This window comes from Rhamphochromis sp. 'chilingali' (genome assembly GCF_963969265.1).
Source record: "Rhamphochromis sp. 'chilingali' genome assembly, chromosome: 22".
NCBI classification, from domain to species: Eukaryota; Metazoa; Chordata; class Actinopteri; order Cichliformes; family Cichlidae; genus Rhamphochromis; species Rhamphochromis sp. 'chilingali'.
Genome location: NC_137950.1, coordinates 15,384,978 through 15,410,391, shown reverse-complemented (window position 1 = coordinate 15,410,391; position 25,414 = coordinate 15,384,978). Strand labels below are relative to the sequence as shown.

Below are 25,414 nucleotides of genomic sequence, written 5' to 3'. Positions count from 1 at the left end.
TTATTGCTTTGTACACTATCGCTTAAGTTCTTTTATTTCAGGTGACTTTTCCGTTTCTCCTAATTTAAAATTTTAGTGTGTATTAATTCGAATAAGTCTGACTTAAGAATTGAAATAAAATTCAATAAAAAAAAATTGGATATATCCTAATCCTGACACTGAGCGGAGAAAACTTTGAAAACTGGCTTTGGGATACGCGTATAGTTTCTGTTCTTTTTCTATAGCCTTATAAAAAATACCCCACACACCCAAAAGGAAAAGAAAAAAAACGCTTTCAAAGTGTGAATCACTAATATCTCACTAATATTGTGTTGGATTTTTAGTCCTATGCACGCACACGGAAATGAAACAAGTACGTAAAGAAACCAAAAATGGGAAGGTCCTGGTATTAAAACCCTGAAAACGAAAACAAAACCGGGAAAATGAGCGTCATTTCCAATATTTTCTGTTTTCAGAACTACACGCTTGCAGCAGAAGCAGCGGCGCGTCCTCTCTTAGAGCCACTAAATCCTTAATTTTCGATCCCAAATATGGACTAGGAATGTCCAGGGTGACGTCTCGTGTCCGGGGAATGCGAGTTTGTAACCGCATTTATTTAACTACGCCTTCCTCGCTCTGAGGTCCTGGTAGGCATTACACAGGAAGAGAGCCGTGTTGGAAAAAAAAGAGACGGGACGCCCTCCTCCTCTTCCTCCTCCTCCTTCTGTTGGCGGATAACGGTGCCCAAGAAGTTATTCAGGACCGACGCAGACAATAGCGCCGAGACCTTCTATCCAGCTGTGATCCACGGTCATCACTACTGATTAATGGTGTCTGCGCTGTGTCACAAAGAGGGAAACAGTCGGCTGAGATCCTATCATGGAGGATTTGGGTGAGTATTACAGCTGCTCTTCGTTTCATGCCTTGTAACTACATGTTGAGATATCTTGAAGGGATCTGTGGGGAAGGGGCGGTGTGCCCAAACGGAGGAAATAAGGTCTATGTTGATTCTGGCAGTCATAGAGTACAGATCCCTGGCTTACAAGGACATGTAGAAAAGAGGGGCTGTAACATAAGGAGCAATGGAAAGCAGTAGGAAATACTTTTTAAAAAAAATGAGTGGTACAAGTTCCCAGTCAGCAACAGTGAGGAAATTTCTTATAATAACTCATACATGCCAATATTTTAGATGTTTGTAGAGCTGTGTTTTACCTTCATTGTGCAGGGGCACATACCCACAAATACATGCAGGTAACACATGAACCCGTGCACTGCTCTACATCTGCCCGACCTTCACTCGGGTCTTCCTGCACGGCCTGCAAATACAATAAAAAGCTCTGAAAATTCGATTTAAAGGGGTCCAGAGCAGGCATGTCCGTCCATTAACATTAACAAGTTATGGATGGATGGAGTGCCACATAATGTTGAAGAGAGTGTTTTCCATTTTGAAGGAATTGAAGACATGAGAGAAGACAGCATCAGAGAGCATCCCCCCCATTTCTGAATGATACTGGAAGCAAATGTCTTCTTCTCTCTAAAACAACATGATGGGAAGCTGACTCTTTGTGTCAGAAAATAGCTGTGTGTTGGAAAGGCCCTGAAATAGCCCGGGGCAATGCTGCTATTTGTAAAAGCCACAGAGTTCAAGGAAAATAGACATGGCTTTTGCCTCAGCTGCCCATTCTCTCTGGGAGTTTCTTCTGTTTTTTCACCAAGTACGCTTCAAGAGTGGAGCATTTGTGCTTCTCAAGCAACACGAGGAGGGGGAAAAAATGGCATGGTGTACACATCTGGGCACATCTGGATCGGATTGCACACGGTGACACGGAGGTGCTGGGCTTGAGCGCCATGTTTGAGAGTCTTGGCTTGCGCTGTCGTCCAACAGTGTTGTAAGTTTATGCATCAGATTTGGCGAGGCTTTCGGCGAGAGAGAGACCACTTGTTAGAGAGGCCTACGGCCAAGACAAACAAGTCTGCAGGCCGCTCTAAATATGGTCATAATTCCCATTGAGAGAAGTTCAGCTCCTTATATGTGCTGCTCAGCCTCTTCGAGTATGTGTGTGTGTGTGTGTGTGTGTGTGTCTGTGTGTGTGTGAGAGACACACAGCACAGCAGGGAGGTGGAGGGCCAGTAGTATATGCACACGGTTCTCACCGCATGGTCGTACCAGAAGTGTGAATCATCCGGGGTAGAAATGACCACAGCGGTGCACTCGGGCCGGGCAAACTCAAGTTTTGTGACACATGGCCGAGCAGCGTAGGTTTAGAACATAGCACTTCACCAGATTCTGAATTAGAAATTCATGATTCATAATGTGACGAGCCTTGCGTAGCTGCTTTAGATGGGAAGTCACCCTGTGACGGTTTCTCCAAAGCCACGAATGAACTCTGACCTGCAGCTCGTAAATCAGCATGCAGAAAATGGACACGTCAAATTTCATCCATTAAATAGGCCGGAATTATCTGGCAGTGTGACTAAATGCTGTTCTTTTTCTACATCAATAACTAAGAAAACCAGTTGTGCAATGCTCGTCTGTCACACTGAGTCACAGCTGCAATACAAGAAAGAGTGTGATAATACTAGATGAAGCAGTTACTCCACATCTGAGGAGTGCCTGAGATGTGTCATCCGTGGCTTTGGGAGGAGGTTTCATGGAAAGACCATTCACCTGCTTCCAAGTAGTAATCAAGACTGGAAAACCTTATTGTTTTCTACAAAGCTCTGACTTGCATGACTCGTAATAATACAGAAGTACCAGAACCCCCCCAAGAAAGTACTTTTTTTTTTCTTTTAACCAAAATGTAATAGATATTGTTAAGTTTGCAGATGACACTACAGTGCTCGGACTTATATCCAACAATGATGAGACAAACTATAGGACAGAGGTGCAACAACTAGAGTCATGGTGCCACGACAATAACTTGGTCTTAAACACCAAAAAGACCAAGGAGATCATTGTAGATTTCCGGAAGAGGGGCCATAACAACCATCTGCCTCTCTTCATTGGCAGTGAGGCGGTGGAGAGGGTGAGCAGTTTTAAATTCTTGGGGGTAACTGTGACCGAGGACCTGTCCTGGGGCAACCATATCACCTCAGTTGTACGGAAGGCCCAACAGCGCCTCTACTACCTGAGGAGACTGCGGAGCGCACACATTCCCAGATCTCTGATGTTGAACTTCTACAACTGTGCCATCAGCAGCGTTCTGACGTATGGATTTCTAGTGTGGTTCCCCAGCTGCACCAAGGCCGATCAGCAAGCACTCCAGCGGGTGGTGAAAGAAGCTGGCAGAATTATTGGAACAAGTCTGCCAGAGATCAGTAATATCTTCCCCACTCGCTGTCTGAGGAGGGTGCACAGTATCCTGCGGGACCAACATCACCCTGCGCGCCACCTTTTCCATCTGCTGCCCTCAGGGAGAAGGTACAGGTCTATACAGGCCAGAACATCCAGACTGGCCAACAGCCTGTATCCACAGGCTGTGAGGCTCCTGAACTCTCTGCCCCCCTCTCACGGACAATAACCATATCCAACTTCTTAATAGCAATGAACTGGTCTGCATTGGTGCATCATATCTTTATTCTCTTCCCCCTCCTGCCCCCCCCCCCCCCCCACCCCTCTTTCTTAAATAGATAACTATCATATCTGATATCATATCTCACAGTACAATAATATTGAATGGGTTGCATTGTTGTATTTTGTCATGTTTCTCAGGTCTTTGTCTGAATTTCTACGAACATTATTGCTAAGGATTGTCTTATTGCATTGGAGTCACACTGGGTTAAATATGTACACTTGGGTTTTAAGGGGTATTTATTATTTTCTTCTTTTTTTTGGGTTGTATGGAAGCCCCAAACGCAATTTCATTGTTCTTGACAATGACAATAAATAAATAAATACTAAATACTAAATACTAAGATATTGCATCACTGTAAACTGTTTACTGAAAACATTTGAAGGTCTTTTAAAGAAATTTGGAATTTTAAATATCCACCATGTTATCAGGATCCTCAGACCTAATTTACAAGCTTCCAAAGTTTTTTTAGATAAAGTGCTTTCGAACACTTTGCACGCTCTCACGTCGTACACCTGCACATTTCTAACATCTGCTGATGATGTCACAATGATGTTGTTATGGTTACGTTAGCTTGGGCTTTACAAATTGAGGACGTTAAGTTTGAGTTCTCAGGCATCCAGGTCCAGAAATTAAAGCAAGTGGACTTTTTACCATCCATCCATTCTTTTCCGATTATCCAGTTCAGAGTCTCGGGGCCCTTTAGCCTCTCCCAGCTGCCACAGGGTGAATGTTTTGCCTCCCCTGTAGCTGTTAAATACCTGGGACTCTCCGTCAGCTCTTGGATGAGAGGCAAAACATCTTCACAAACTAAGTCCAGATGCCTTTCTTCAAGCACTCGAGACAGGATGTTTGTCAGCCACATGATTGGATTTGTTTGTACACGGGATCAAAAGTCGGGATATTTTGTTGTCTGGCTTTGGCTAAGGAATTCTATCGATAAGCCTGTTTTCCATTCCTATCATGTTAAAGTGTTAAAATACAGTACAAAAAGCCTCTGTCTGGTAAAAAGTGACACTCCTGTGTGCTTGACTTCAGTAACCCTGAGGTAACACAAGTCTTCTGTGTCAGTCTGGAACCAGCTTACAACTGGACTGACCTTTCTTATTTATTTTAACTTCTTGGAAGGGAAGGCCAAAATTTTCATTTTGATAATATAAAAGTAAAAAAAAAAAGGGACTGGTACCCTTTCAGGACTCACAATAAATGGTTGCTATGTCATTACACATACATGGTAAACCACTGTTACTCATATGAAGTCCTCTTTCATCTTCAGTCTGCTTCGGTTGCTTGTCAGGATAAGTGATGTCACACAGCTGTAGATGCTAACACTTGAGTGAGTTTAGTTTCTGTGCAGCTTCTACTTCAGAGTGAGCGTGTGAGTGTGTGTGGGCGGAGGAGTGGACTCAGATATCAGCTGCCAAACACTCTTCCTCCTCTGCTTCCTTTCCACACTGGCATGTTTAGAATATGAATGCAGGAACGCTTGAGCGTCTGAGCGACCTCACCGTCAGTGGACTATCTCTGAGCTGCGCCGGTTCTGACTGTCCTGTCCTCTGAGTGACGAGCGTCCGCCAGCGCTCGCTGTCCTCTGTGTTGTGTCTCGGTGTGTGGGCTGAGTTGCTGCTGCTGTATTGGTCACAAAAGGCTGTCTGTGTCTCCTCAGGAGTGCCTGAGCCGCTTAACTACCCTCTCAGTCCTCGTATTGTTGTGTTTGGTACGTAGCTGCCTGTGCATGCGTTTGTATGTGTTTCGTCTCGTCTGTCGTTTAACTCAACTTAATACCTTCTTGTCATGCAGCGTAATACTTTGCATGCTTTTTAAATTACTTTCTTAACTTGAATCTCTTGATTGACTTTTAATACTTGGTAAATAAACTTGGCACCATTAGTGACAACCATGAATGTTTGTGACATGAAATGTGGCTTCTGTGGTGCTACAGAAACTTCTCTCTCCCTTCCAGATGCCCTCCTTGCTGATCTGGAGAACACAGGCTCCCCTTTACCTCGGTGTCCCGTCCTGCTCACCTCTGACCCGCCTCAAAATGCCGATCCCACCACCCAGGACCCGGCCCAGAGCCGGCCGCCGCCTCCTGCATACACCCCGCAGCAGGTGGTCAATCCGGGCCACGTTCATACCAGTTTTCTTTCTTCCTGATTATGCCGAGGCTTTGATAAAGTTTGTTTGATCACTCGTCTGTTTTGTCTCTTAGACCGTTTCTTCAGCAATGAAGACTACACAGAACTCCACCCCTGACAAATTATACAGGTAACTCCTTCATAGATGTCTTTTTCCATTGCTCACAGGATCACCGGCAAATTCATTACTTGTTCTGCTGTTTGTAAACACAAATATCTAAACAGCCAATCACACGGCAGCAACTCAGTGTATTTTGGCATGTAGACATGTTTCCAGCACTTTGTTAAATCTACGCCTCACAGAATTAAAGCAGTTCTGAAGGACCTGAACTAGCGTGGAGTACCTAATAAAAGAAGAATTAACTGTATGACATGTAATTCTGAGCCAGGTTTAAGGCATCTAAATTTCCTGCTGCTTTTAGCCTTGTTCAAAATACCACAAGCCAACACATCATCATTATTGTTTTGGCTCTTTCCTCTAAATTGCCCAGCTGAAGGTGATCAGACCTCAGCTTGTGTCCAGATGGCTTGCTACCTGTTTGTTCCATGGTTTTCCTCTCTTGCCACAGCCATCTCGAGGCTCTCTCTACCACATGTGGGGTGTTGCAGATTCCTCAGTTTTCCCTCGATGCCCAGTGTAATGAAATCCAAGGACAGCAGCTTCCCTGCTTTCAGCTATCTGCTCGTACTTAGGGAGCTTCTTCTTAAAGACCCACCAAAGCAATAATCCTGGGCAGGTGTTAGCCTCTAGCATAATGAAACACCCCAAGGACTCTAACACAACAGCAACTGGTTTCCGCCAGTTGGGTGTGATGATCTGATGAAAATGTGTTTGTTCTAATCCACCAGCAGCTGCCGGTCCCAGATGTGCTAGCTGATGATAATGGCTTCTTTTCCATTGGGTGACCCTCAGGACTTAATCAGGGTGCCTAAAGTGTCCCTCTGTCTCAGGGAAGCAGCTCAGCATGTGCTGCAGAGTTGCACATTTTGAGCACAGCTGGCATGTGAAGTTTTGATGGACTGGGATAGAGTGTTTTACACGGAGAGATGGTGTGTCAGCATGTTGATGTATGAACCCAAACCCTGTTAGGAATCTCATTCATTTTCTTTACATCACTCTTTGCAAAGCAATGTGTGGTTTTTAAGCAAGCGAGAGAATTCTCCTCCTCGCATAACGAGTCCAACAACATTGTTTATACTTTGTTTTTTTAATGCCTTTTATTGTTAATATTATCTGTCTCCCTGCAGCACAGTGTGTAAACCGCGCTCTCCCCGAAGCGCAGATCCTCCTCTGGCCTTCTCTTCCTCCTCGCTGCTGGGGGGAGGTCTGAGTGAACTGGACCATCTGCTACAGGAACTCAACGCCACCCAGTTTAACATCACAGGTTAGCATGTGTGCGTGTGTTTTAAATCCTCGTGTTTAAATCAGATTTCTTATCTATGATCCTGTTTTGTTGTTAGATGAGATCCTGGCTCAGTTCCCTTCTTCTAAGAAAGATGAGAGGGATAATATCAAGGATAAAGCACCAACCTCCTCCTCCAGGTACCAAATCCACAGGGAAATAAGAGAGTATAATCTGTCTGAGTATCACTGTATACGACTGAGGAAGTAGGTCTGTTTTATGCAAACGCACCCCTTTAAAATCTGCTTACATTTAAAAACCTGCAGTATTATTTTTTTATTGCAAGTAAAAATCCATATTTGCACATGTGCGAGTGTGCAGCATTTTAGCATGTTTCTGATCATGTGTGTAATCTGTGGGTTTGATTTCGGTGTTTTAGCTCTGCGAAGCCTTCTGCAACATCGGCCACATTGGAACTGGACAAGCTGATGGCTTCGCTGTCTGACTTCAGAGTCCAGAGCACCGTAAGAGTCACCCACAGCTGCATGAAAATGCTAACCTGTCAACTTTTTACTTGTAAATTCACAGCGGCGCTCACTATATGACTTTTACAGAATGCTAATATTAGTGTTGGATCCCTGTAGAGGTTGAGTTGACTTCATAATGGCTACACTGTTACTGTGCAGCCTGCTGGCCACAGCACATGCCTGCTGGTACAGATCAGTCACCAGATATGGCTTGTGGATGAAAATTAGTCCTGGTCTTAATTTTTCCAGAGTCTAAAATAGCTTCAGATTGTCAGTAGTCAGCTTAAAGATCAGCTTTTGGAACAGCGTATAATCTAGTTCTCTCCTTTTTGGTGAGTCGGCTTGCGAGCAGAGCAGGCAGTTCTGTCATTATAAGGCTGTTTAGTTTCAGTATGCAGTCCAGCTGTGAGTGATAAACAAGACTGCTGTGGGAACAGAGTCTTAAAAAGGAAACGTCTCCACTGCATATCCATGACTAACCAGGCTAAAGTCTCCAGGCAGAGCAGAGAGACATGTGTAGAGCCTTGGCTCAAACTATGTGCAGTATTGTTATGATTTGACTTTTCCTCACATTGGTTTCTTCCAAACAAATTAATTTCCACCATCTGTGGAGTGATGATAAACTCCCAAAGAATTAACATCATAAGGACTCTGTGCTTTGTCTTCTCTCAGCCAGCTGCGCCTGTCACTCCAGCGCCCGTTACAGCATCACCGCAGCAGCCGGCCGCTGCCCCTCCTCAGCCTCCTTCATCAGGAGGCTCACTGGACAGCATGCTGGGGCTCCTCCAATCAGACCTGACCCGACAAGGAGTGCAAACGTCCTCTAAGGGGAACTGCTCAGCCTGCCAAAAGCCGGTTGTCGGACAGGTGAGCAGTCAGAATATATCTGTCAGACATGTGATGAGGAAGACCCTCACTTGAGTTGACCTGGCTGTTTGTGCAGGTGGTGACAGCTCTGGGGAAGGTGTGGCACCCCGAGCACTTCGTGTGCACCGAGTGTGAGACGGAGCTGGGCAGTCGAAACTTCTTCGAGAAGGACGGGCGGCCGTACTGCGAGCCGGACTACTTCACGCTGTTCTCCCCTCACTGCGCGCACTGCAACAAACCCATACTGAACGTGAGCCGCTGAGATGGGAACATGTTTCTGTTACTCAACTCTGAGCTTATTTAAAGAGCTCAGATCGATATCACAGCCCACCTAAAGCTCTGTAACTTTCTCTTTTTTTCACTTTAATCGTTGTGTAGAAAATGGTCACGGCTCTGGACAAGAACTGGCACCCAGAGTGTTTCTGCTGTGTGAAGTGCAGCCGTGCCTTTGGAGAGGAAGGTAATGGGTGGTGCTGTTAATTCCTGTCAGGGGTAACAATACATTGCAGTCAGGCCACACTTACATGAAGCCCTTTATACCATACATCCATTAGCATTCAGACAGCATTTTATAATGTTATTGAAAGTTTTATACTATATATATTTCAGGAAATTCCTACCTTTTGCGGTAAATAAAGCACATCTTATCTCATTTATTAAATTATTAGATTATTTTAAACATTACAACCAGTTTCAGAGTTTATAATAACTTACAGTTTGCACTTCGAGACCCTAGAACATTTGATTTTAACCTTACATTAAAAAAGGCTACATCCTGTCTGAATGTTTCATGACTAGTGGGGTCATGACAGATATTCAGACATTTGCACAAATTTACTAATTTTTTGAAAAGATAACAAAGTTGCAGTGTCCATGACTGTAGGCGGCCATGTTTTTGTATCTACGTTCATATCACGTTATATAACTGAAGGGTTTAAGGCCACACCTCTTAATCTTTGAATGCTGGTGTATAACCATGCAGTCTGTCGTTGCAACATTTGTAAAGGAATGCGTCGTTCTAAAGAACTCGTCGAATTCAATTCAATTCAATTCAATTTTATTTATATAGCGCCAAATCACAACATAAGTCGCCTCAAGGTGCTTCATAGATACAAAGAAAACCCCAACAATCATATGACCCCCTATGAGCAAGCACTTTGGCGACAGTGGGAAGGAAAAACTCCCTTTTAACAGGAAGAAACCTCCAGCAGAACCAGGCTCAGGGAGGGGGGTGACTGGTTAGGGTGAGAGAAGGAAGACGGGATAAAGACATGCTGTGGAAGAGAGACAGAGGTTAATAACAGATATAATTCAATGCAGAGAGGTCTATTAATACATAGTGAGTGAGAAAGGTGACTGGAAAGGAAAAACTCAATGCATCATGGGAATCCCCCGGCAGCCTATGTCTATGTGAATTCAAGAGGTCAGATTGTGAAATTTCCTCCCTCCTCAGATATTCCACCATCGAGTTTACGTGGTGCTTATTTAAAAGTGAAAGTATTTAGGAACCACAGCAGCTCAGCCATGAACTGACAGATCAGGCAAAGTTGCTGAGGAGCAACAAGATCGGCGACGCTCTGCTGTCTCAGTAACTGCAGAGTGGAATTAACATCAGCACTGACACTGTGTGCTGGGAGCTTCATGGCATGGTAGAGTTTTAAAATATATTTGCAGAGACAGGGATGGACTGACAGTAGTTTTCAGAAGTATTCCTGAAGCCAAGCAGCAATCTTGTCATTTTTGTAAGGCAGAACTACTTAAGGGTCAGAAGATAACAGCACTTTGTTTTTGAGGTTGCCCACAGAGATTTCTTCTGTGAGTTTTTTTTATTGACATTGTGCAAGTTAACTGATTAAAACCTTACATTCCTTTTAATTTGTAAAAACTTTGGATACATTATTCCTAAATTGTCTGTGCAGGTTCTCAGTGATTTGGTTCATGATAGTGTTAAGAGCTTGAAAATTGGTTTAAATGACCACTTTCAACATCTGACAATTTGTCTTTGTGCTGTTTTCAAATATGAGGTCGAAAACATTAGCAAATCTCTGCATTCCGCTTTTATTTCCAGTTTACACGGTTTCCTAACTTTTTTTGGGATCGGGGTTATATCGGCAGTTTCACTCTGCCGTGAATTTCGAGGCAAAACACTGAGTCTCTGTATTTCCTTGGCAAGAAAATGGCCAAATTTAAAGCAGCACGAGCTCTGAGATGGAAAAATACAGCCGGCCGTTGTTAGTTCAGATCAATAAAATGTAATGTTGCACAAACCGCAGTCACAAAGAGAAGGTTTGGACTGATTTTCCTTTTTAAATCTGTGATATTATACAGTAAATCTGACATTTATCAAAAGAGCTCTTGAGCTGAGTCAAACTGTGGCGATGTCCTCTGCAGGTTTCCATGACCGTGAGGGCCAGCAGTACTGCCAGCAGTGCTTCTTGACTCTGTTTGCTTCCCGCTGTCAAGGCTGCAGCCAGCCCATCCTGGAAAACTACATCTCAGCTCTAAACTCTCTCTGGCACCCACAGTGCTTTGTATGTCGGGTGAGTGTTGCATTTTACTTGATCAAGAGTTGCAGCATTAATTGATGTGTTAGGCTTACGGGTCGTTTCAGGTTAATCTGCTCTGAAAAAGGTCAGAAAGGTTGGAGAACACCATGAGAGTTTATGAGGAGATTAAGAGGAATTTACATCCTTTAATACCAAGGAAGTCCCTTTTCAAAATAAAGTTAAAATACCTTTATTTTCACAGCCAGGTTACGTCTAACCTAGACAATAAAAAGACTATTGGTGATAGAATAGCAGAACACAAATATGCCACATGCACAGGTAAGACATTACCAGGACTTTTATATTAACACTGGCCACATCTGTCTTTTACTGCAAAGATGTGGCAGACGAAGGCGTCTTAATTAAAGGGAAGCTTTTCTGGATTTATAAATAACAGCTTGCTAAATGTCATGGCTTAAACGGTACCTCAGTTTTACTTATTTCTCCTAACCTTTATTTGCCTTTATAAATGCATTTATGTCGTCTATGTTTGCTGCTGCTCTCTGTTCTCCTTCTTGCCTGATTTCAGCTGAATTTGGATGAATGCTTGGAGACTGCTCCTGTTGGTGGAGCATCACTAGAAAAGATTCAGTGTGTTCGTGGTCGTGTGTCGAAACAGGGTTTTGTTTTGTTTTTAGCTTAAACACAACCTTGCTGTGAAAATAAATGCATTTAATGATATATTTCCTGTCCTAGGAGCACCTCAAATAGAAGTGAGTTGATTCAGTGATTGATTTTTTTCTTTGTAAGGCCGATTCTAAATTTCCCAGATTGAACATCTATGAGACCAGTGAGCTCATATTTATCCTTTGAGGAGTCTCCTAACCCACAGCTGACACACTGAATCTGCTCCGTGGCAAATAGATCACGATGGCTGTGCAATGAAACCTCAATGAGGAAGTTCATGCAAAAAACAAAACACAAATAAGCTGGAATTATGTCATGGGAAAGTTGTCATTTCACATGAAAACGCTGTAATTAGAGTTGCATGAGTCAGCGTTGTGACTAGGTCTCGCTGTGTCGCTTCCTCTCGTTTCCAGGAGTGCTACAGCCCCTTCGTCAACGGCAGCTTTTTCGAGCACGAGGGCAAGCCGCTGTGCGAGGCCCACTACCACCAGTCCCGCGGCAGCATGTGTCAGGCCTGCCAGCAGCCCATCCTGGGGCGCTGCGTCACCGCAATGGGGGCCAAATTCCACCCGCATCACCTCGTGTGTCACTTCTGCCTGAAGCCGCTGAGCAAAGGCTGCTTCAAGGAGCAGGAGAACAAACCCTACTGCCACCCCTGCTTCATCAAGCTCTTTGGTTGAGGGCCCAGCAGGTCTTCGCCAGCCTGCCCTGAGAAGAAGCCCTAATGTGACTCTCAGTTCTCTCTTTTTTTTTCTTTTTTTTGTTACTGTGGGAGTTAGGGCGGAGCTGGACTCTTTGTAAATTTTGAAGAATATCTGAGTCAGCAGAGAGATGAGGAGGAAGACAGAATCATCCAACCCAAACCAGCCCTATTTTATTTTAACCATGGACTTTCAGTGCAAGGTTACAAACTTTATCACGGCTCAGAAACAAAAACACAGTGTGTTTAAATGAAATGAAAATTACGTTTTGCTACCAGGTGTAAAAAGAAGCATACATTTATACATCATTTGAGAATTTTTCCTGTTGTGCAAGGAAATCCCCTTTTAATATATTTGCTTTGTATTGCAGAAATTATCCACGTCACTGCAACTGCATTTTTATACCGTATGCTGACTGCTACATTTGTTTGTTTTTTCATCATTCATTCACTATTGCGCTGTGCAAAATGCCAAAAATGATTCCAAAGAATAAAATGAAAGCGAACGCGACTTGTTTTTGAGTGTTGATGTTTCTTTAAATTCACACGAGTCAGCTTTAAAAATAAAAAGCTCCTCTGCAGAAAGAAATATTTGATCTACTCCACTATTGGCAAGAACCTGGTGACAGTGGGAAGGAAAAACTGCCTCTTAATAGAAGAAACCTCCAGCAGAAGCAGTTGGTTGTGATAAAAGTCTGGTGAGAAAATTTACAAGCATCAGGCATAAGAAGATAAAGATTATTGATAGGTTATACGATTGGATGTTGAAAGGGCAGTTTGATAATTTTATTTTTATTTTTCAGTCATAAGTTTGTGTATGATAAGCAGTTGATTTATACAGAATTACTGTAAGTCATTTGCTGTGCAGGGTGAGACGGTAAATACTTTAGTTTTTGACTCCTTTACAATAAATAGAGGAGAAATATACACTCACCAGCTAAGTACACCTAGCTTTGTGAGATGGCACAATAACCAGCTGGAAGCAGAATGCAGAAGATGGTACACTGTGGTGATAAAAGGATGGAGATAGTCAGGAATGATACTCAGGTGGGCTGTGATGTTTAAACGATGCTCAATTTCTACTGAGACCTAACATGTTCCAAGATATCCACCACAACGTTACAACACCTGCATCACTTATGGAAGGCAGGATGGATCCACGCCTTCATGGTAGTTACACCAAATTCTGACCCTACCATCTGAATGTCACAGCAGAAATTTCACTATGTGTTATGCCTGTATAACTATGCATGTGACGAATAAAGAACCTTGAACCTTGAAAGTGAAGCTTCCTGTTCTTAGCTGACCAGACTGGGACCCAGTGTGGTCTTCTGCTGCTATAGCCCATCTGTTCACCTGCATACCTTAGTTGCAACAGCTGAACTCTGACATCAAAATAGGCATAAAGTTATTTTCACACAACAAGCGGCTCCTCACTGGAAATTTTCTCCTTTTCAAACTGTTCTCTGTGAGCCCTAAAGGCAGTTATGTGGGGAAAACCCAGTAGATCATCAGTTTCTGAAACACCCAGACGAACCCATTATGTTTAAAGTCACTTAAATCGTCTTTCTGATCCTCAGTTTGAGGGTTGAATATGTCTACATTCACAAAAGCATGTTGCCACATGATTGCTGGATATTTACGTTAATGAGCAGCTGTACAGCTGTACCTAATAAAATGGACACGGAGTAAATAAACGTTGCAGTCCTTTAAAATGTCTGCTGTGTGTGAGAAAATGTGCAAGGATTTTTCCCCCTCTTCTTCTGGACCATTAAGAGAAGCGAAGGGCGAATAAACGCTCCGTGTGTGAGGGAAATACTGACTTTGGCCACCAGAGGTCACTATTCGCTCACTGAGGATCGTGTGTAATTAATTGTAAAGTAGTTACAGGCAGGGTTTGAACACAAACGCTGAAAGAAACGAAGAAAAGACGAAAAAAAATCACCCAGACGACATGTGGGCGGCACGTGGGCGGAGGCGACTTGACAGCTGCTGGGAGCCGCGTGTGACGTGTCCACGCCTACGCGTCACCTCACAGGTGAGCTCGCTTAAAAGTTAATGAGCGTCACGCGCTGTCAAACGAGAGAACGCGGGTAACGCTGCGAAGGTGGTCGCGATCCGTCGACTTCATCAGGAGAGGAAAGAAGTTGTGAAATGAATTATGAGTGACTCAGAGCAGCAACACGTAAGTCTGCTTCAACCTGCTGCTCTTTAATGTGTGTGCTTTAATCAGGCAGCCATCGCATGCCCGGAATGAACAGATGGTGAAAGTTGGATTGAAAACTCAACACGTGTTGTTGCGTGATTTATTTATTTGTTGGCCTATTTGCTGTTTAGAAACACTCTCTTCATTAATAAATCTTAAAAAGCACTCTGTCTCCACGCACCAGGATGTGGTGCAGGTGTGCGAGCCGCAGTGGCCTGAGAATGGAGAGGACTGGAGTGATGGAGAAGGTGGGACGGATATGGACTCGGGGCTGCAGGCCATGGCCGAGGAAGATGAGGAGATAAACGTCCACAATGAGGAGACGTTTGGGATGGGTGTGTAACTTGTGCTTACAGGTGTTCTTCTTTTAAACTTCTTTGCCCCCCCCCCCACGTGTCTGTGTGTTAAACGTGAGCTTTTACTATCAAAAAATAATGTAAGCATCCAGCATGATAATTTGGCATTCCAACTTAAAACTGAGGCTTAATAACACTAAAAATGTTTATCTTACAGGTCAGATTAAGGTTGTCTTCTTTCAGCTGCTCCTTTAGGTGTCACACCAACCTCCTTCACTACATCCAAAAACCTCTTTTGTTGTTTCTTCCTCGCTCCATCTTCAACATCCAAACCATCTCAGCGTCTCCTCTCTGCAACTTTGTCTCCAAACCGCTCAACCTGAGCTGTGAAGATCTTAAAATGTTCAGCTCCAGCTCAGCCTCCTTGATCCCTTTTTATTGTGCACAGTCCTCTTTGACGTAGCTTAAATGCACTTCTTAAATGCACGACGGCTCATAAGGTGCTGCCTTTAGGGTTGAATCGGGCTTTGTTGGGTAATGTGTGCTTGTTTGGCTGCTGTGCTCGAACCCAGGGTTGTGAAACATACGGCCCAGGGGCCTGAATAGACTCCGGTCCAATAAAAGTTGGGGAGCTTTACCTGTTCGCAAACCCTGCCATTTTTACTCATACGATACCTTAGAGTAATAGGCAAGGTTATTATAGTTAAACTGAAAAACGAAATGTGAAAAAACACTTGGTTGATTAAAAGAAAAAAAGGAAAAACTTGACTTTTGGGGCCAAAAGATTTCAGGAAACCTCTGCAGCCTTTGGAGGACTTTTCTGGTTCTGACCACTTAAAAGAAATATGTGAAGTTGCATTTTTTGCATCGTTTTTACAGGGTTACTGGGAATCTAACCTGTTAACCTATCAGAAAGCAGAGTTTCCACATCTGTTTCTCTTTGTTCCCTGCCTGCATGTCTAGATTTGGATGCAAACGGGACCACAGAAAAGTCCAGCAGCAGCCTTCAGTTTGGAGAGGCTCCGCCTTCGCCGCCGCCGCCGCCGCCACCTGCAACACCCCCTCCCCCACAGCCCAAACCTCGGTCTCCCCGCAGAGCCCCGTCGCCTCCCCGACAGAAGCTGCAGTATTTTCCGTGGGCTTCCTTGAGGCAGCGCGGCAGAAGTAGGGGACAGAGAGCAGCTCTGGGCAGGGGGCAGATGTTTGAAGACCCAGCTGTGATGAGAATAATCGAGGGCCGACCGAGCCTTAAGGTGACAAAGATGAATCTGTGTGTTGTCAGAAAATTGCACTAAAAACGTTAAAATCCTCCGTTTGATCCATTTTTTGCTCTTTTAAGAGTCTTGACAGTGCCATAGTGGACTGCGGGACCACCATGTACCAGCGTCCCTTTGAGGATGATGTAAGTGCCAACTTTTAATCCTTTTACTACACTTTGTTTTTCTTCTGTGGTGCTGATGCTTCTCTTCCATGTTTGTTTTCCATCCTAGATGATGATGCCCTCTTACAGAAAAACCAGAAGAACCTCAGGATCCATACTTGAGGTTATGATCACTTAAGAATGTGTTATACATATAATGACAAGTTCATTGTATTTTTATCTTTGTATCTTCCTGTGTTCTGTAGGACAGTGCTATAGTGTGTGTAATTGGGCACAGAGGTAGAGGTCAGACTCTGAACTCCAACTTTGTTGACTTGCCGTACTCCGCCGGGCCCCTTTATGGGGTCAGGCGAGGGGAATCCAGAGGATTGTACTCCAGAAGACAGTTTGGCCATCGAGGACCCACTCAGGTGGGCAACTGGCTTTTTACCACCTGGATATTTGTGTAACTGGATAGATGCTGTTGATGTGTCACTGCTTCTAAACAATCAGCTGACTCACTGTAAATTGTGGACTTCTTCCCTTTTTTAAGTTCTACTTTTTTTTTTTTTCATACAGGTGTACCCACCCATAGTACCAAGATCCCCCCTCTTCCCACGTCAGCCACTGACCCCACGCCAGCATTACAATCAGGTTGATTTCAGTATTGCTCACCCCTTCATTTCCGTGTTTTTGTGCAGATCTGATTTGATCTTGACTTTTATTTTGTACTAAAGCAGACCAGGGCATTCATGTTTCCTCCAACCCACCCCTGCCCCTCGACGCCTCAGACTCCCAAAATGATGCAACTTCGCTTCGGAGCCAACTCACCAAGGCCATCCCCTTTTTACAGCCCCTCTAATCCAGTACAGCCTTTCAGGTGCTTGACGTTAATGTTGCTGAAACAGGTTTGGTCAACAAAATGTATAGTCTGTTAAACTCTGACTATAAATTTTGAGTTCATGAAGTTTGAGATGCAAAAGTCCAAGACGAGCATCACGGTGGCTCACTGTTGGGTGTGACCTGGGCGGGGCCCTTTCTGTGTGAGGTTTGCACCAGAGAACATGTTAGTTTAAAGCTGCCTCTCATAGTTTAGGACTCTTTAAAAAAAACAAAAAAAAACAAAGAGACTTTTAATCTGTTTAAATAAAAGTTTGAGTATTGTGTGTCATGCATAAATATCAGTGAGTGGTGCTAATGTTTATCTGCAAGGTACAGGCAGATGTTCTTGGATGTATAAGCCTTCTGGAAATGAAAGATGGAGATTTCATATATATAAATGCATCTTCTCTTTATGTGCTCATAACCAAGCACAGTCTGAGATTTCATGCATACTGATGAGACAGTTCTCTAACCAGTAGGTACCCTGGTCCAGCCACGCAGCTCCATCCCCAACACAAACGACTGCTTAGTCAAAAACAGCGGCTATTCCAAAGGTTGGTGCATGGAGTGAAGAGTTTGATCGTGTTGGGTCATTCGCTATACTTACGGCCAAATCTGACCTGCTTATAGAAAGCCAGAGGGCTGGGATCCGTACTGTAACCTTATGACGGCCAAAGAAAAGGAGTGGATCACCCGGCTGCAGATGATCCAGCTGCAAAGTGAGAATCCTTACCTTGAAGACTACTACTATCAGGTAGGAAATAAAAGCTTTGCTCTTTAATTTTTTGATGGGAGAGGGGAAGCGAAGAAGCATTTCATTTTTGATTGCCGGTGAACCTTTAAACTGTTACAGGAGTACTATCGTCGAATAGAATCAAAGATGGCCGAAGAGGAGTTGGGCATCAGGAGCAAGAGGGAGCCACCTAAGCTCACCACGCCTTACGTCAAAAAAACAGACTCCTACACACCGGGTTAGTGAGGCACAGGCTGCGTTTCTCATTGAATGTTGAGATGCTTGTACCAGAATTTGCCCGTGAGAGTAGGAGAGACATTATCTCCACGCTGCTTTGATTTAACAAACATTTTTCCCTCCAGCTGCTGTTGGACTCATTTGAGTCGGTGAATAGTGCATGCAGGTAGTCCTGCCTTTTTGAATGTTTTTGGAGGTGCACGAGGCCTAAAATGCTTCCATCCTAAAACATTTGTCTCATAGATGCCTTATTTTTGATCCTTCTGAATGCATCTGTTTCTACAGGGGTTGCTCTGCTTATGTGTAAGAGTCTCTTGTTCTTGCAGTGGTGCACATTGAAGGCTCTTTGGGTCAAGTTGCAGTTTCCACGTGTTACTCTCCTCGCCGAGCCATCAGTGCTGTTCATGCAGTCCAGCCTCAGGGTCTGCTTGAGGTGATTGTGTATTTTGGAGGTTCCCTGTGTTTGAGTGTTTTCGGTCTGCCTTTCCTGCTACTGACCTTTATTTCCTCTCATTTAAGTATCAGAAAGACACCAGACTACAGCGATTAGACATCCTTAACAAAATAGAAAAGGTACCTGATTATGACTTGATTTGACACAGCAGTGAGGTTTTTTTTTTTTGGTTTTTTTTTTTTTTGTTTTTTTTTTTGCCGCCTTGTAAAATGGCTTCTGTCCTGCAGTTGTTCATGGTTCTGTTAGAGGTGGAGGAAACTGAGAGGATGAAAACTCCATTGTTGTCCGAAGCAGAAGAAAGGAGGTTGGTGGAGAAGATTCAGAGGAAAGTGGAGCACATCTACTCCCAGCTGCAGCACCACAATCCCCTGTGAGTCATGCAGTTTGTCATTTAATGCATCCTAACACGTGACTTCATCGTTTTAAACACTTTAAAAAATTTTGATGCAGGGAATCGGAAGGGGACTTCATTCCTTTTCTGCTCGTCTCCAAAGGCAAAAAGCTCGTCGCCCGTCTGCTGCCGTTCTTGAAACACGATTCTGCACTAAAAATCTTGCGTGTTGTCACCACTAACCTACCAACACTGATGAGCAGAGACGCAGACGAGGTAGGGCAGCTTTAGCTGTGCAAAAGGAAATGTAAGCTGAATGGTCTGCTTAGCAACACCACTTGGTGATATATTTATTTTTGGTTCTTGTTTGGTTTCCTGATGTTACTCAGCCTCTACCAGTTACAGCTGGTTTTACAGTCTACACGGACGGGGTGAGATTGAAGAATATATTGAGCCTTGATATATTCCAGTTACAGGAGAGATTTGCAAATGGAAAAAAAAACAATTGGTCTTCTACAGGCCTACTTGGCACAGCTCCACCTATAAACACACAAGGCTGGAGTTATGCACATAAATGACGAACATCAAGTGTCTTTATAAAAATGACTGGGCTTAATCTTGTCTTTTCAGACCCTTCCTGTGCTTTACCCACCTCTTCGAAATGTGATCGGTGGGCTGGCGTTCAGTCAGCTCATTGGCGTCCTCAAAGATCTGACCTCTTTGGAGTCTCTAACGACATACGAGTGTCTTGAGCTGGCATGTCAGAACAAGGTCTGTGCTTTTGTTTTTGTGTTCTGACCTACAAGGCCCTGAAAGTTCAACTTACCCAGGATGACATTCTATTTTCTGGCTTCACTTATCCTGACACGGTGGCTTAACTTAACTAGTTGATAGTTAAGTTAAGCCGCGGTTCATCAGTGGCTATGAGCACATTTACATGAAGCATGGTGTTGTAGCATCTGACCAAGCACAATATCGTTAGTGTATATTTGAGTAAGCGAGGCTAACGGCAGTGAATCCAGGGTTAACCCTGAAGTTGCCTGGATAGTGGTACAGGTCTTTGTTCTAATTGGTGGATTTCTCTTCTCCCTTTCAGTTCGGCCTGTCCTTGCTGTACGCTCTGCTCTCCCAAGGAGAGAAGCTGCTGTCCTCGGGTGTTCCTCTAGAGCCCAGCATCGGGGACTTTGAGACCTGGTGGGAGTCTTTTAGGTTTTAATATCAAATGAAGTGACGGGTCTAAGCTTACTCCTGAGACTGATGTTTTCTCTTTTAGGACTGACATCATATTCCAGGTGGCAGGACAACTATCCCAGTGTTCGCTGGTGGAGCCGCTCCTTCTGCCCTCAAACCTGCTCACTCTCTTCTGCCGTTACCTGGACAAGCGTACGGTGCATCAGCTGAAAAGCAACATGGAGTAGGTTCTTTTTGCTTCAGAGGATGACAATTTAAATTGCTTTAATAGAACTATTGTGGACGTGGATGCAAACATCACCAAATATCTTCATTCAGGTCTGTTACTGGATGCCTGGCTCTTCCATCTTAAGGTGGACAGCGGTGGCTGGTGTTCTATTGATGACCAGGATGCTGTGAGCACTAGAGTGAAAGGAGGCGAGGCACAAACCCCCCTCGGTGCTCATTGAAACGGACGCTATATATGTGTATATTTAATCTCCTTTGACCTTTTTGATTCTTATTCCCTCCCCTCACCCGTTCCCTCACATTTTTTTTTGCACTTGAACGGTTTCCCTGTTTTGTTTTCCTTTTATCTGATCATCTGACTTTCCTCACTTTGGTTTCCAGTAGGTTACATCAGCGTTACAATGAAATCACAACCCTCCCATTTTCCCGATTTAGACCTTAAACCTCTACATTTAGATTCAGTCACTTCTAAATGTGCTGTTTCACACTTGGTGACCAGGGTGTGGATTGTATAGTAGTGTATGATTGTACAGCTGAACCAATATGTTGACCATTTGAAAACCATTTAAGGACGTTGTCGTGGCCCATCAATGTGCCGTGCAGTTTGGGGTTTTGTTGAAGGGCTTGCATTGTTTATACTAGTAATGAATGTAATAGGATACATTTGTAAATTTCTATCTGAAGGTTTATGTTATGAAGAGGGATTTTATTTATTCATTTGGAAACAGGAATAATTTAAACTGCACCTTTGTACAGCACTTGCAATATAAATAAAAAAACTTTGAAATTGCTCAAGTCTGTAGAAATGAAGTGAAATTATTTTATTTTTGTGCTCCTTGCAGTCTTAAAGGTTCCTGCTGCTCTCATCAGACCTCATCTTTGTGTTATCTTGGACTTCTTAAATGCTCCCTGGCTATGGTCCACTCATCACAGTGGACTGTCTGCTTCTCTCACCCTACCCTCAGCATCCTCCTGTCACACAAACTCTCTGCATGTCACTTAACTACACCCATGAGTCTGTCTTCCTCTTTTCCTCCTGCCTGGCATCTCTGTGGGTCAGTATGTCCACTTTCCCTCCTGTGGACATGTCCAAACCACCTCAGCCTTACTTTTTTTGTTTCTTTTCTTCCCAATGGCACAGTATTCAAACCATACATTGCGGCATGTTTCGTTACACTCTTGTAAAGCTTCTTTCGCTCTTGCTGCGATCATTGTCAGAAATCGCCCCTGGCACGCCTCTTCACTCACTCCACCCTGCCTGTACTCCTTTTCACCTTTCTTGTGCACTGCCTGTTGCTTTGGATGGTTTGTTCCAGGTATTGAATGTCACCCACATTTGCTACTTCTGCTTCCTGCAGCTTTACTGTTACATACTCACACTGGAGATCAGTGTTTGCAAATATCAGCCCAGGGCCATTCCCACCTGACCTGTGTCAGCCTGTCCATCACCATGCATACACGAAGGGGCTCGGAGCCGATTCCTGATGTAATCCAGCCTCATCTGTCACTCCTGACTTCCTCATACCACACAGTTCCTCGCTTAACAGCCTGTCATGTCTTCTGGATAGCCTCTGTACTTTTACATTAACACATTCAAAGTAATTGTAACATCTGCATGTTTTATCAAAGACACTTTTAAAGAATCTGTTTTGTAGCAGCCTGATATGGCAAAACGGCGGATTTATGGAGTGAATTCAAATATATCACCTAAAGAAGTTTTAATAAAAAATTATTTAACAGCAGTGGGAGGAGATTCCCAGGCACAGTGATTGAGATGTGGTGTCAGCATCAATCAGGCAAACTAAGTGATTATAATGTGCATTACACGTTTTGCTGTTATTCCTGGTAATACTGTTTGCAAGTGGTTGCACTAGCTAAGTGCTAGACACAGTTTCCTGGAGGTGGAGGCCTGTTGACCGAGCACAGGTTTTCTCTAATTTAACTAGGATGGATGGGGGCAGGAAACATGAACGATGACTCACACTACAGCATTTATAGGCTAAGCTAATTTATCTTGCCTTTAGACATTTCTGCTGGCTCTGCATATCGTTGGGGATCTCACTGCCCCGTCCATCTCTACAGTCTTGAGTATGCAGATCACAGAGAAAGCTAAACTATTAAGACTGGCCCTAAAATTACACCTGAAGTGGACTGTTGCATATATTTTTGTTTTTAAGAGCGCATTTTATTTTATTTGATATCCATCGATCTAATTGAAGAAGCCTTCTAAAACTTTTTAAAAACTGGTTGTTTTCTTTTTTTTAAGTGCTTGAGTGTATTTCAAGTATTTCACATTTGATCTTTCCCTTAAACTCCTGCTCAGACCTCTCACAGCTGTTGCCAGTGATGTAGGGTGAGGCTGGATTACCAGCACCAACTCCTGTCAGATGCTCGTGTTCAAAGATTCCTCCTCCCTGGCTGTTAACCAAACGCTGACGTTGATCCTCGCTGGCCAGGCTGCCTCTACCAGCTGCAGGATCAACATCTGGACAGGAATGCATGTGGCAGACATGGGTGTGTGCAGTCAGAGAATCCCTGCTGAACAAAAGCTGCTCTGTGGTCCCGATCACAGTTGTTATTTTTTTTTAATGGCACACAGAGCAAGACGCCAACATCCTGACCGCCGTGTCAAACCAAAGTCCACCGCAGGAAGTGCAGTAAAGGCAGTTTAGGAATGAACTAGGGGTCAGCATCTGTGTTTAGAGGGATTTGTTTGCTGTGATGGTACAAGTGCTGAAACTGCAATCAATCAGGAGACTGAAGAAACTACTAAAAGAGTCTCTGACAGTTTTTTTTCCCCCAAGTTTGTTGCTCTGTACGTTATCAGTGTGCAGGGATCTCCTTAATTTGGTCATTTTGAGCACACAGATCTGGTTGTGAGCAGAGAAGGGCTTTTGCCATCTTCTGTTTAAACCTTCTCTTTATGAGGGGCAGCCTATGAGAAGAAAGCTGGCGTTAATATGGAGAGGAGCGGAAACAGTTTCCAACAGTGGATGAACTGTGGCTCTGTATAAGGTAAATAAGGGTGATTCTGAGCTGTGAATAAGCTTTAGAAAACGTTGGGTCTAATAATCTAAAAAGCCTTCAGTTGATCCAAAATGATGCAGCGTTGGTACTGCCAGAGAAGAGAGAGAGAGAGATCGTATTTCCCCTATACTGGCTTCTCTTCACTGGGTCCCAGTTAAATCTAGAACTGATTTAAAAACCTTTCAGAATCAGAATCAGAAACTTTATTGTCATTGTCATGAGAACAGCGAAATTACAACTAAAGTCTTGAATAATCAGTGAAAATAATGTCTTAAATGTTAGTTTGTAAAAGTAAAATGTGAGGCAGGTCCTTCAGCTTTCAGGTCTCCTGTCGAACCAGCTCCCAGTTTGGGATTCAGGAAACGGGCAGCTAAAAACATTCTGGCTGGCTCGGTGGCCCTGAACTATCCCGTAGTTATACCACTACAGGCTCAGACTGCTGCAGGACATCCCATCATCCACTGAGCATTTCTTCTGCATCATTAGTCACTCCTCAGCTGTTCATTTAGCTCTTCAGCATATCATTAATGTTTCTCTTCACTCTCACATGGTGTGTCTCCATAATCTCTAACATGATCTCTGGTAATCCCTGTTTCCCCAACAATACTGGGGAAACAGGGATTGATTCAGAAGACCCGATTTACTGCTGAACTCAAAAAAGGAGTACAAAAACTGGAGCCAGGAATCAGAATACAAGGAGTCATCAGGGAAACCGATAATTAATGAGACAACTCCAGATGGCTGCCGGTCCCTGACCCTGATTCCAGTGGATGCTTCTTCCTGTTAAAAGGGAGTTCTTCCTCCCCACTGTCCCCCAGGGCTTTATCATACAGAATCACTTAACCTGAAGTGACTTTTTTTTTTTTTTGTGAATCAGCACTATATGAATGAAATTGAATTAATTATTAACATCTTATGGTGGATAAAGTAAATAAATGTAAAAAAATAAATAAACTTGTGGATTAGCTGATAACTATAACAGTTATAAATTGTCTTAATACACAATATGTAAATAGGTATCATATAAGAACATATAAGGGCCTTGTTATTACTAATACTTATCACAAGAACCTACAGGTGAAGCTTTGGTAGCTGAGTGATCAGTGATGAACTGAAAGACACATTCATTACCAGGTGGTGAAAAGCTGGCTCAGTTTGTCCAGAAGCCAAGTATGTGAGAGGTCTGGGTGGGCTGGGAAGTGAGACATTAACCTCTTCTTGACCCCACAGGAAGAGGATTTGGACTTTAGGTGAGGAATCTGTGCGAAAGGTGAGAGATCTTTCTCTTTTTAGTCACTTTAAACACACATGAAGCCGCTCTGTGTGGAGGCCAGGACTGTGAAGACGTTCTAGGCTGAAAGAGATGTGGAAAAAAGCACCAAGCTCACTTCACTCAAGTTTCCATCATCATTATCTCTGCCAGCTGCCTACTCTGCATATGGAAGTGATGTCATTATTGTCCATTCAAAAATAAGGCTTCATTCAGAGGGGCTGCATGTTGAGCTTTCTGTTTGTGACTTATAGAAGTTTTGGTCTGTGGAAATATTTACCGAAGTAACCGTATTTTCTTTCTTTAATCTAAATACAGAGCTATAATGCTGCCTATTCATGTCACTGCATGCATAGCTTTAGTTTGGCTGTGTTCTGTCACTGTGGTGCAGCAATTTGAATGATGGATTATATTTACATTAATCAGTCCTTTCATAGTTGGCTGCACGGATGAGGCTCAGTTCCTGTCCATGGTTGTTTTTATGCTGTACGACGGTGCTTTTGTAATCCAAGAGTGACCGGTGTCGTCGTCTACCTGCTATTTTGACAAACCTTCAGGGAAACATCATTCATGCTATAGACACATAAGTAACTGCACTGACGACTGTTCACCCGTTTACATCGCAAAACTGCAGGCACTGTGGAAATAGAGCGACTTAAAGCCTACAGCTGAATGTTTGTCACTATTAAAGGATTAGATGTGGTTGAGAGTAGTTTTGGAAATGTCACTGATGTTAGTAGGAAAAAAGTTTCTAATCCTAATACATTTATAATTCATAAAAACATCCATCCATATAATTATGGAAAAAAGAAAGTGCACCTCTGTAAGTTCTAATATTTCACATATTAGGACATTAAATATCATGTTGTCCTAAGCAGGTCTTAACTCTCCAGATGAACA

The 25,414-nt window shown here is 43.5% G+C and overlaps 2 protein-coding genes across 4 annotated transcripts; both read left to right on the top strand.

Annotated features, from left to right (window-relative positions):
• Positions 1-638: 638 nt before the first annotated feature.
• Positions 639-13,410, top strand: LOC308391337 (transforming growth factor beta-1-induced transcript 1 protein-like). 2 transcript variants are annotated; one of them, XM_080873947.1, is made up of 12 exons: positions 639-871; positions 5,218-5,268; positions 5,515-5,663; positions 5,764-5,819; positions 6,938-7,074; positions 7,151-7,232; positions 7,472-7,556; positions 8,232-8,426; positions 8,503-8,676; positions 8,805-8,886; positions 10,818-10,966; positions 12,013-13,410. In XM_080873947.1, the coding sequence occupies exons 1-12, from the start codon at positions 859-861 to the stop codon at positions 12,277-12,279; spliced, it is 1,440 nt and encodes a 479-aa protein (XP_080730073.1). In that variant the 5' UTR covers positions 639-858; the 3' UTR covers positions 12,280-13,410. The 2 variants fall into 2 exon arrangements, with proteins under 2 accessions (XP_080730073.1, XP_080730074.1); XM_080873948.1 differs by lacking the exon at positions 5,218-5,268 and having other exon boundaries at positions 641-871; positions 12,013-13,096.
• Positions 13,411-14,229: 819 nt separating this feature from the next.
• On the top strand, positions 14,230-20,968 carry patl2 (PAT1 homolog 2). Of its 2 annotated transcripts, none has more exons than XM_080873022.1 (19): positions 14,230-14,337; positions 14,690-14,840; positions 15,765-16,054; positions 16,141-16,203; positions 16,292-16,345; positions 16,428-16,592; positions 16,741-16,815; positions 16,899-17,041; positions 17,523-17,597; positions 17,674-17,797; positions 17,897-18,014; positions 18,340-18,446; positions 18,533-18,586; positions 18,695-18,837; positions 18,918-19,074; positions 19,429-19,569; positions 19,895-19,992; positions 20,072-20,212; positions 20,308-20,968. In XM_080873022.1, the coding sequence occupies exons 1-19, from the start codon at positions 14,254-14,256 to the stop codon at positions 20,339-20,341; spliced, it is 2,217 nt and encodes a 738-aa protein (XP_080729148.1). In that variant the 5' UTR covers positions 14,230-14,253; the 3' UTR covers positions 20,342-20,968. The 2 variants fall into 2 exon arrangements, with proteins under 2 accessions (XP_080729148.1, XP_080729149.1); XM_080873023.1 differs by lacking the exon at positions 14,230-14,337 and adding an exon at positions 14,360-14,484 and having other exon boundaries at positions 17,520-17,597.
• The last annotated feature ends 4,446 nt before the right edge of the window (positions 20,969-25,414 follow it).

What these genes read in the sequence shown, in the direction of transcription:
- LOC308391337 (XM_080873947.1), top strand. An exon ending in CACCCAGTTTAACATCACAG is followed by an intron (nt 7,075 to 7,150) that starts GTTAGCATGTGT and finishes TTTTGTTGTTAG; the next exon opens with ATGAGATCCTGGCTCAGTTC. An exon ending in AAAAGCCGGTTGTCGGACAG is followed by an intron (nt 8,427 to 8,502) that starts GTGAGCAGTCAG and finishes CTGTTTGTGCAG; the next exon opens with GTGGTGACAGCTCTGGGGAA.
- patl2 (XM_080873022.1), top strand. Translation starts at nt 14,254, where the DNA reads ATGTGGGCGGCACGTGGGCGGAGGCGACTTGACAGCTGCTGGGAGCCG. An exon ending in TTGAAGACTACTACTATCAG is followed by an intron (nt 17,798 to 17,896) that starts GTAGGAAATAAA and finishes AAACTGTTACAG; the next exon opens with GAGTACTATCGTCGAATAGA. An exon ending in AGCCTCAGGGTCTGCTTGAG is followed by an intron (nt 18,447 to 18,532) that starts GTGATTGTGTAT and finishes CTCTCATTTAAG; the next exon opens with TATCAGAAAGACACCAGACT.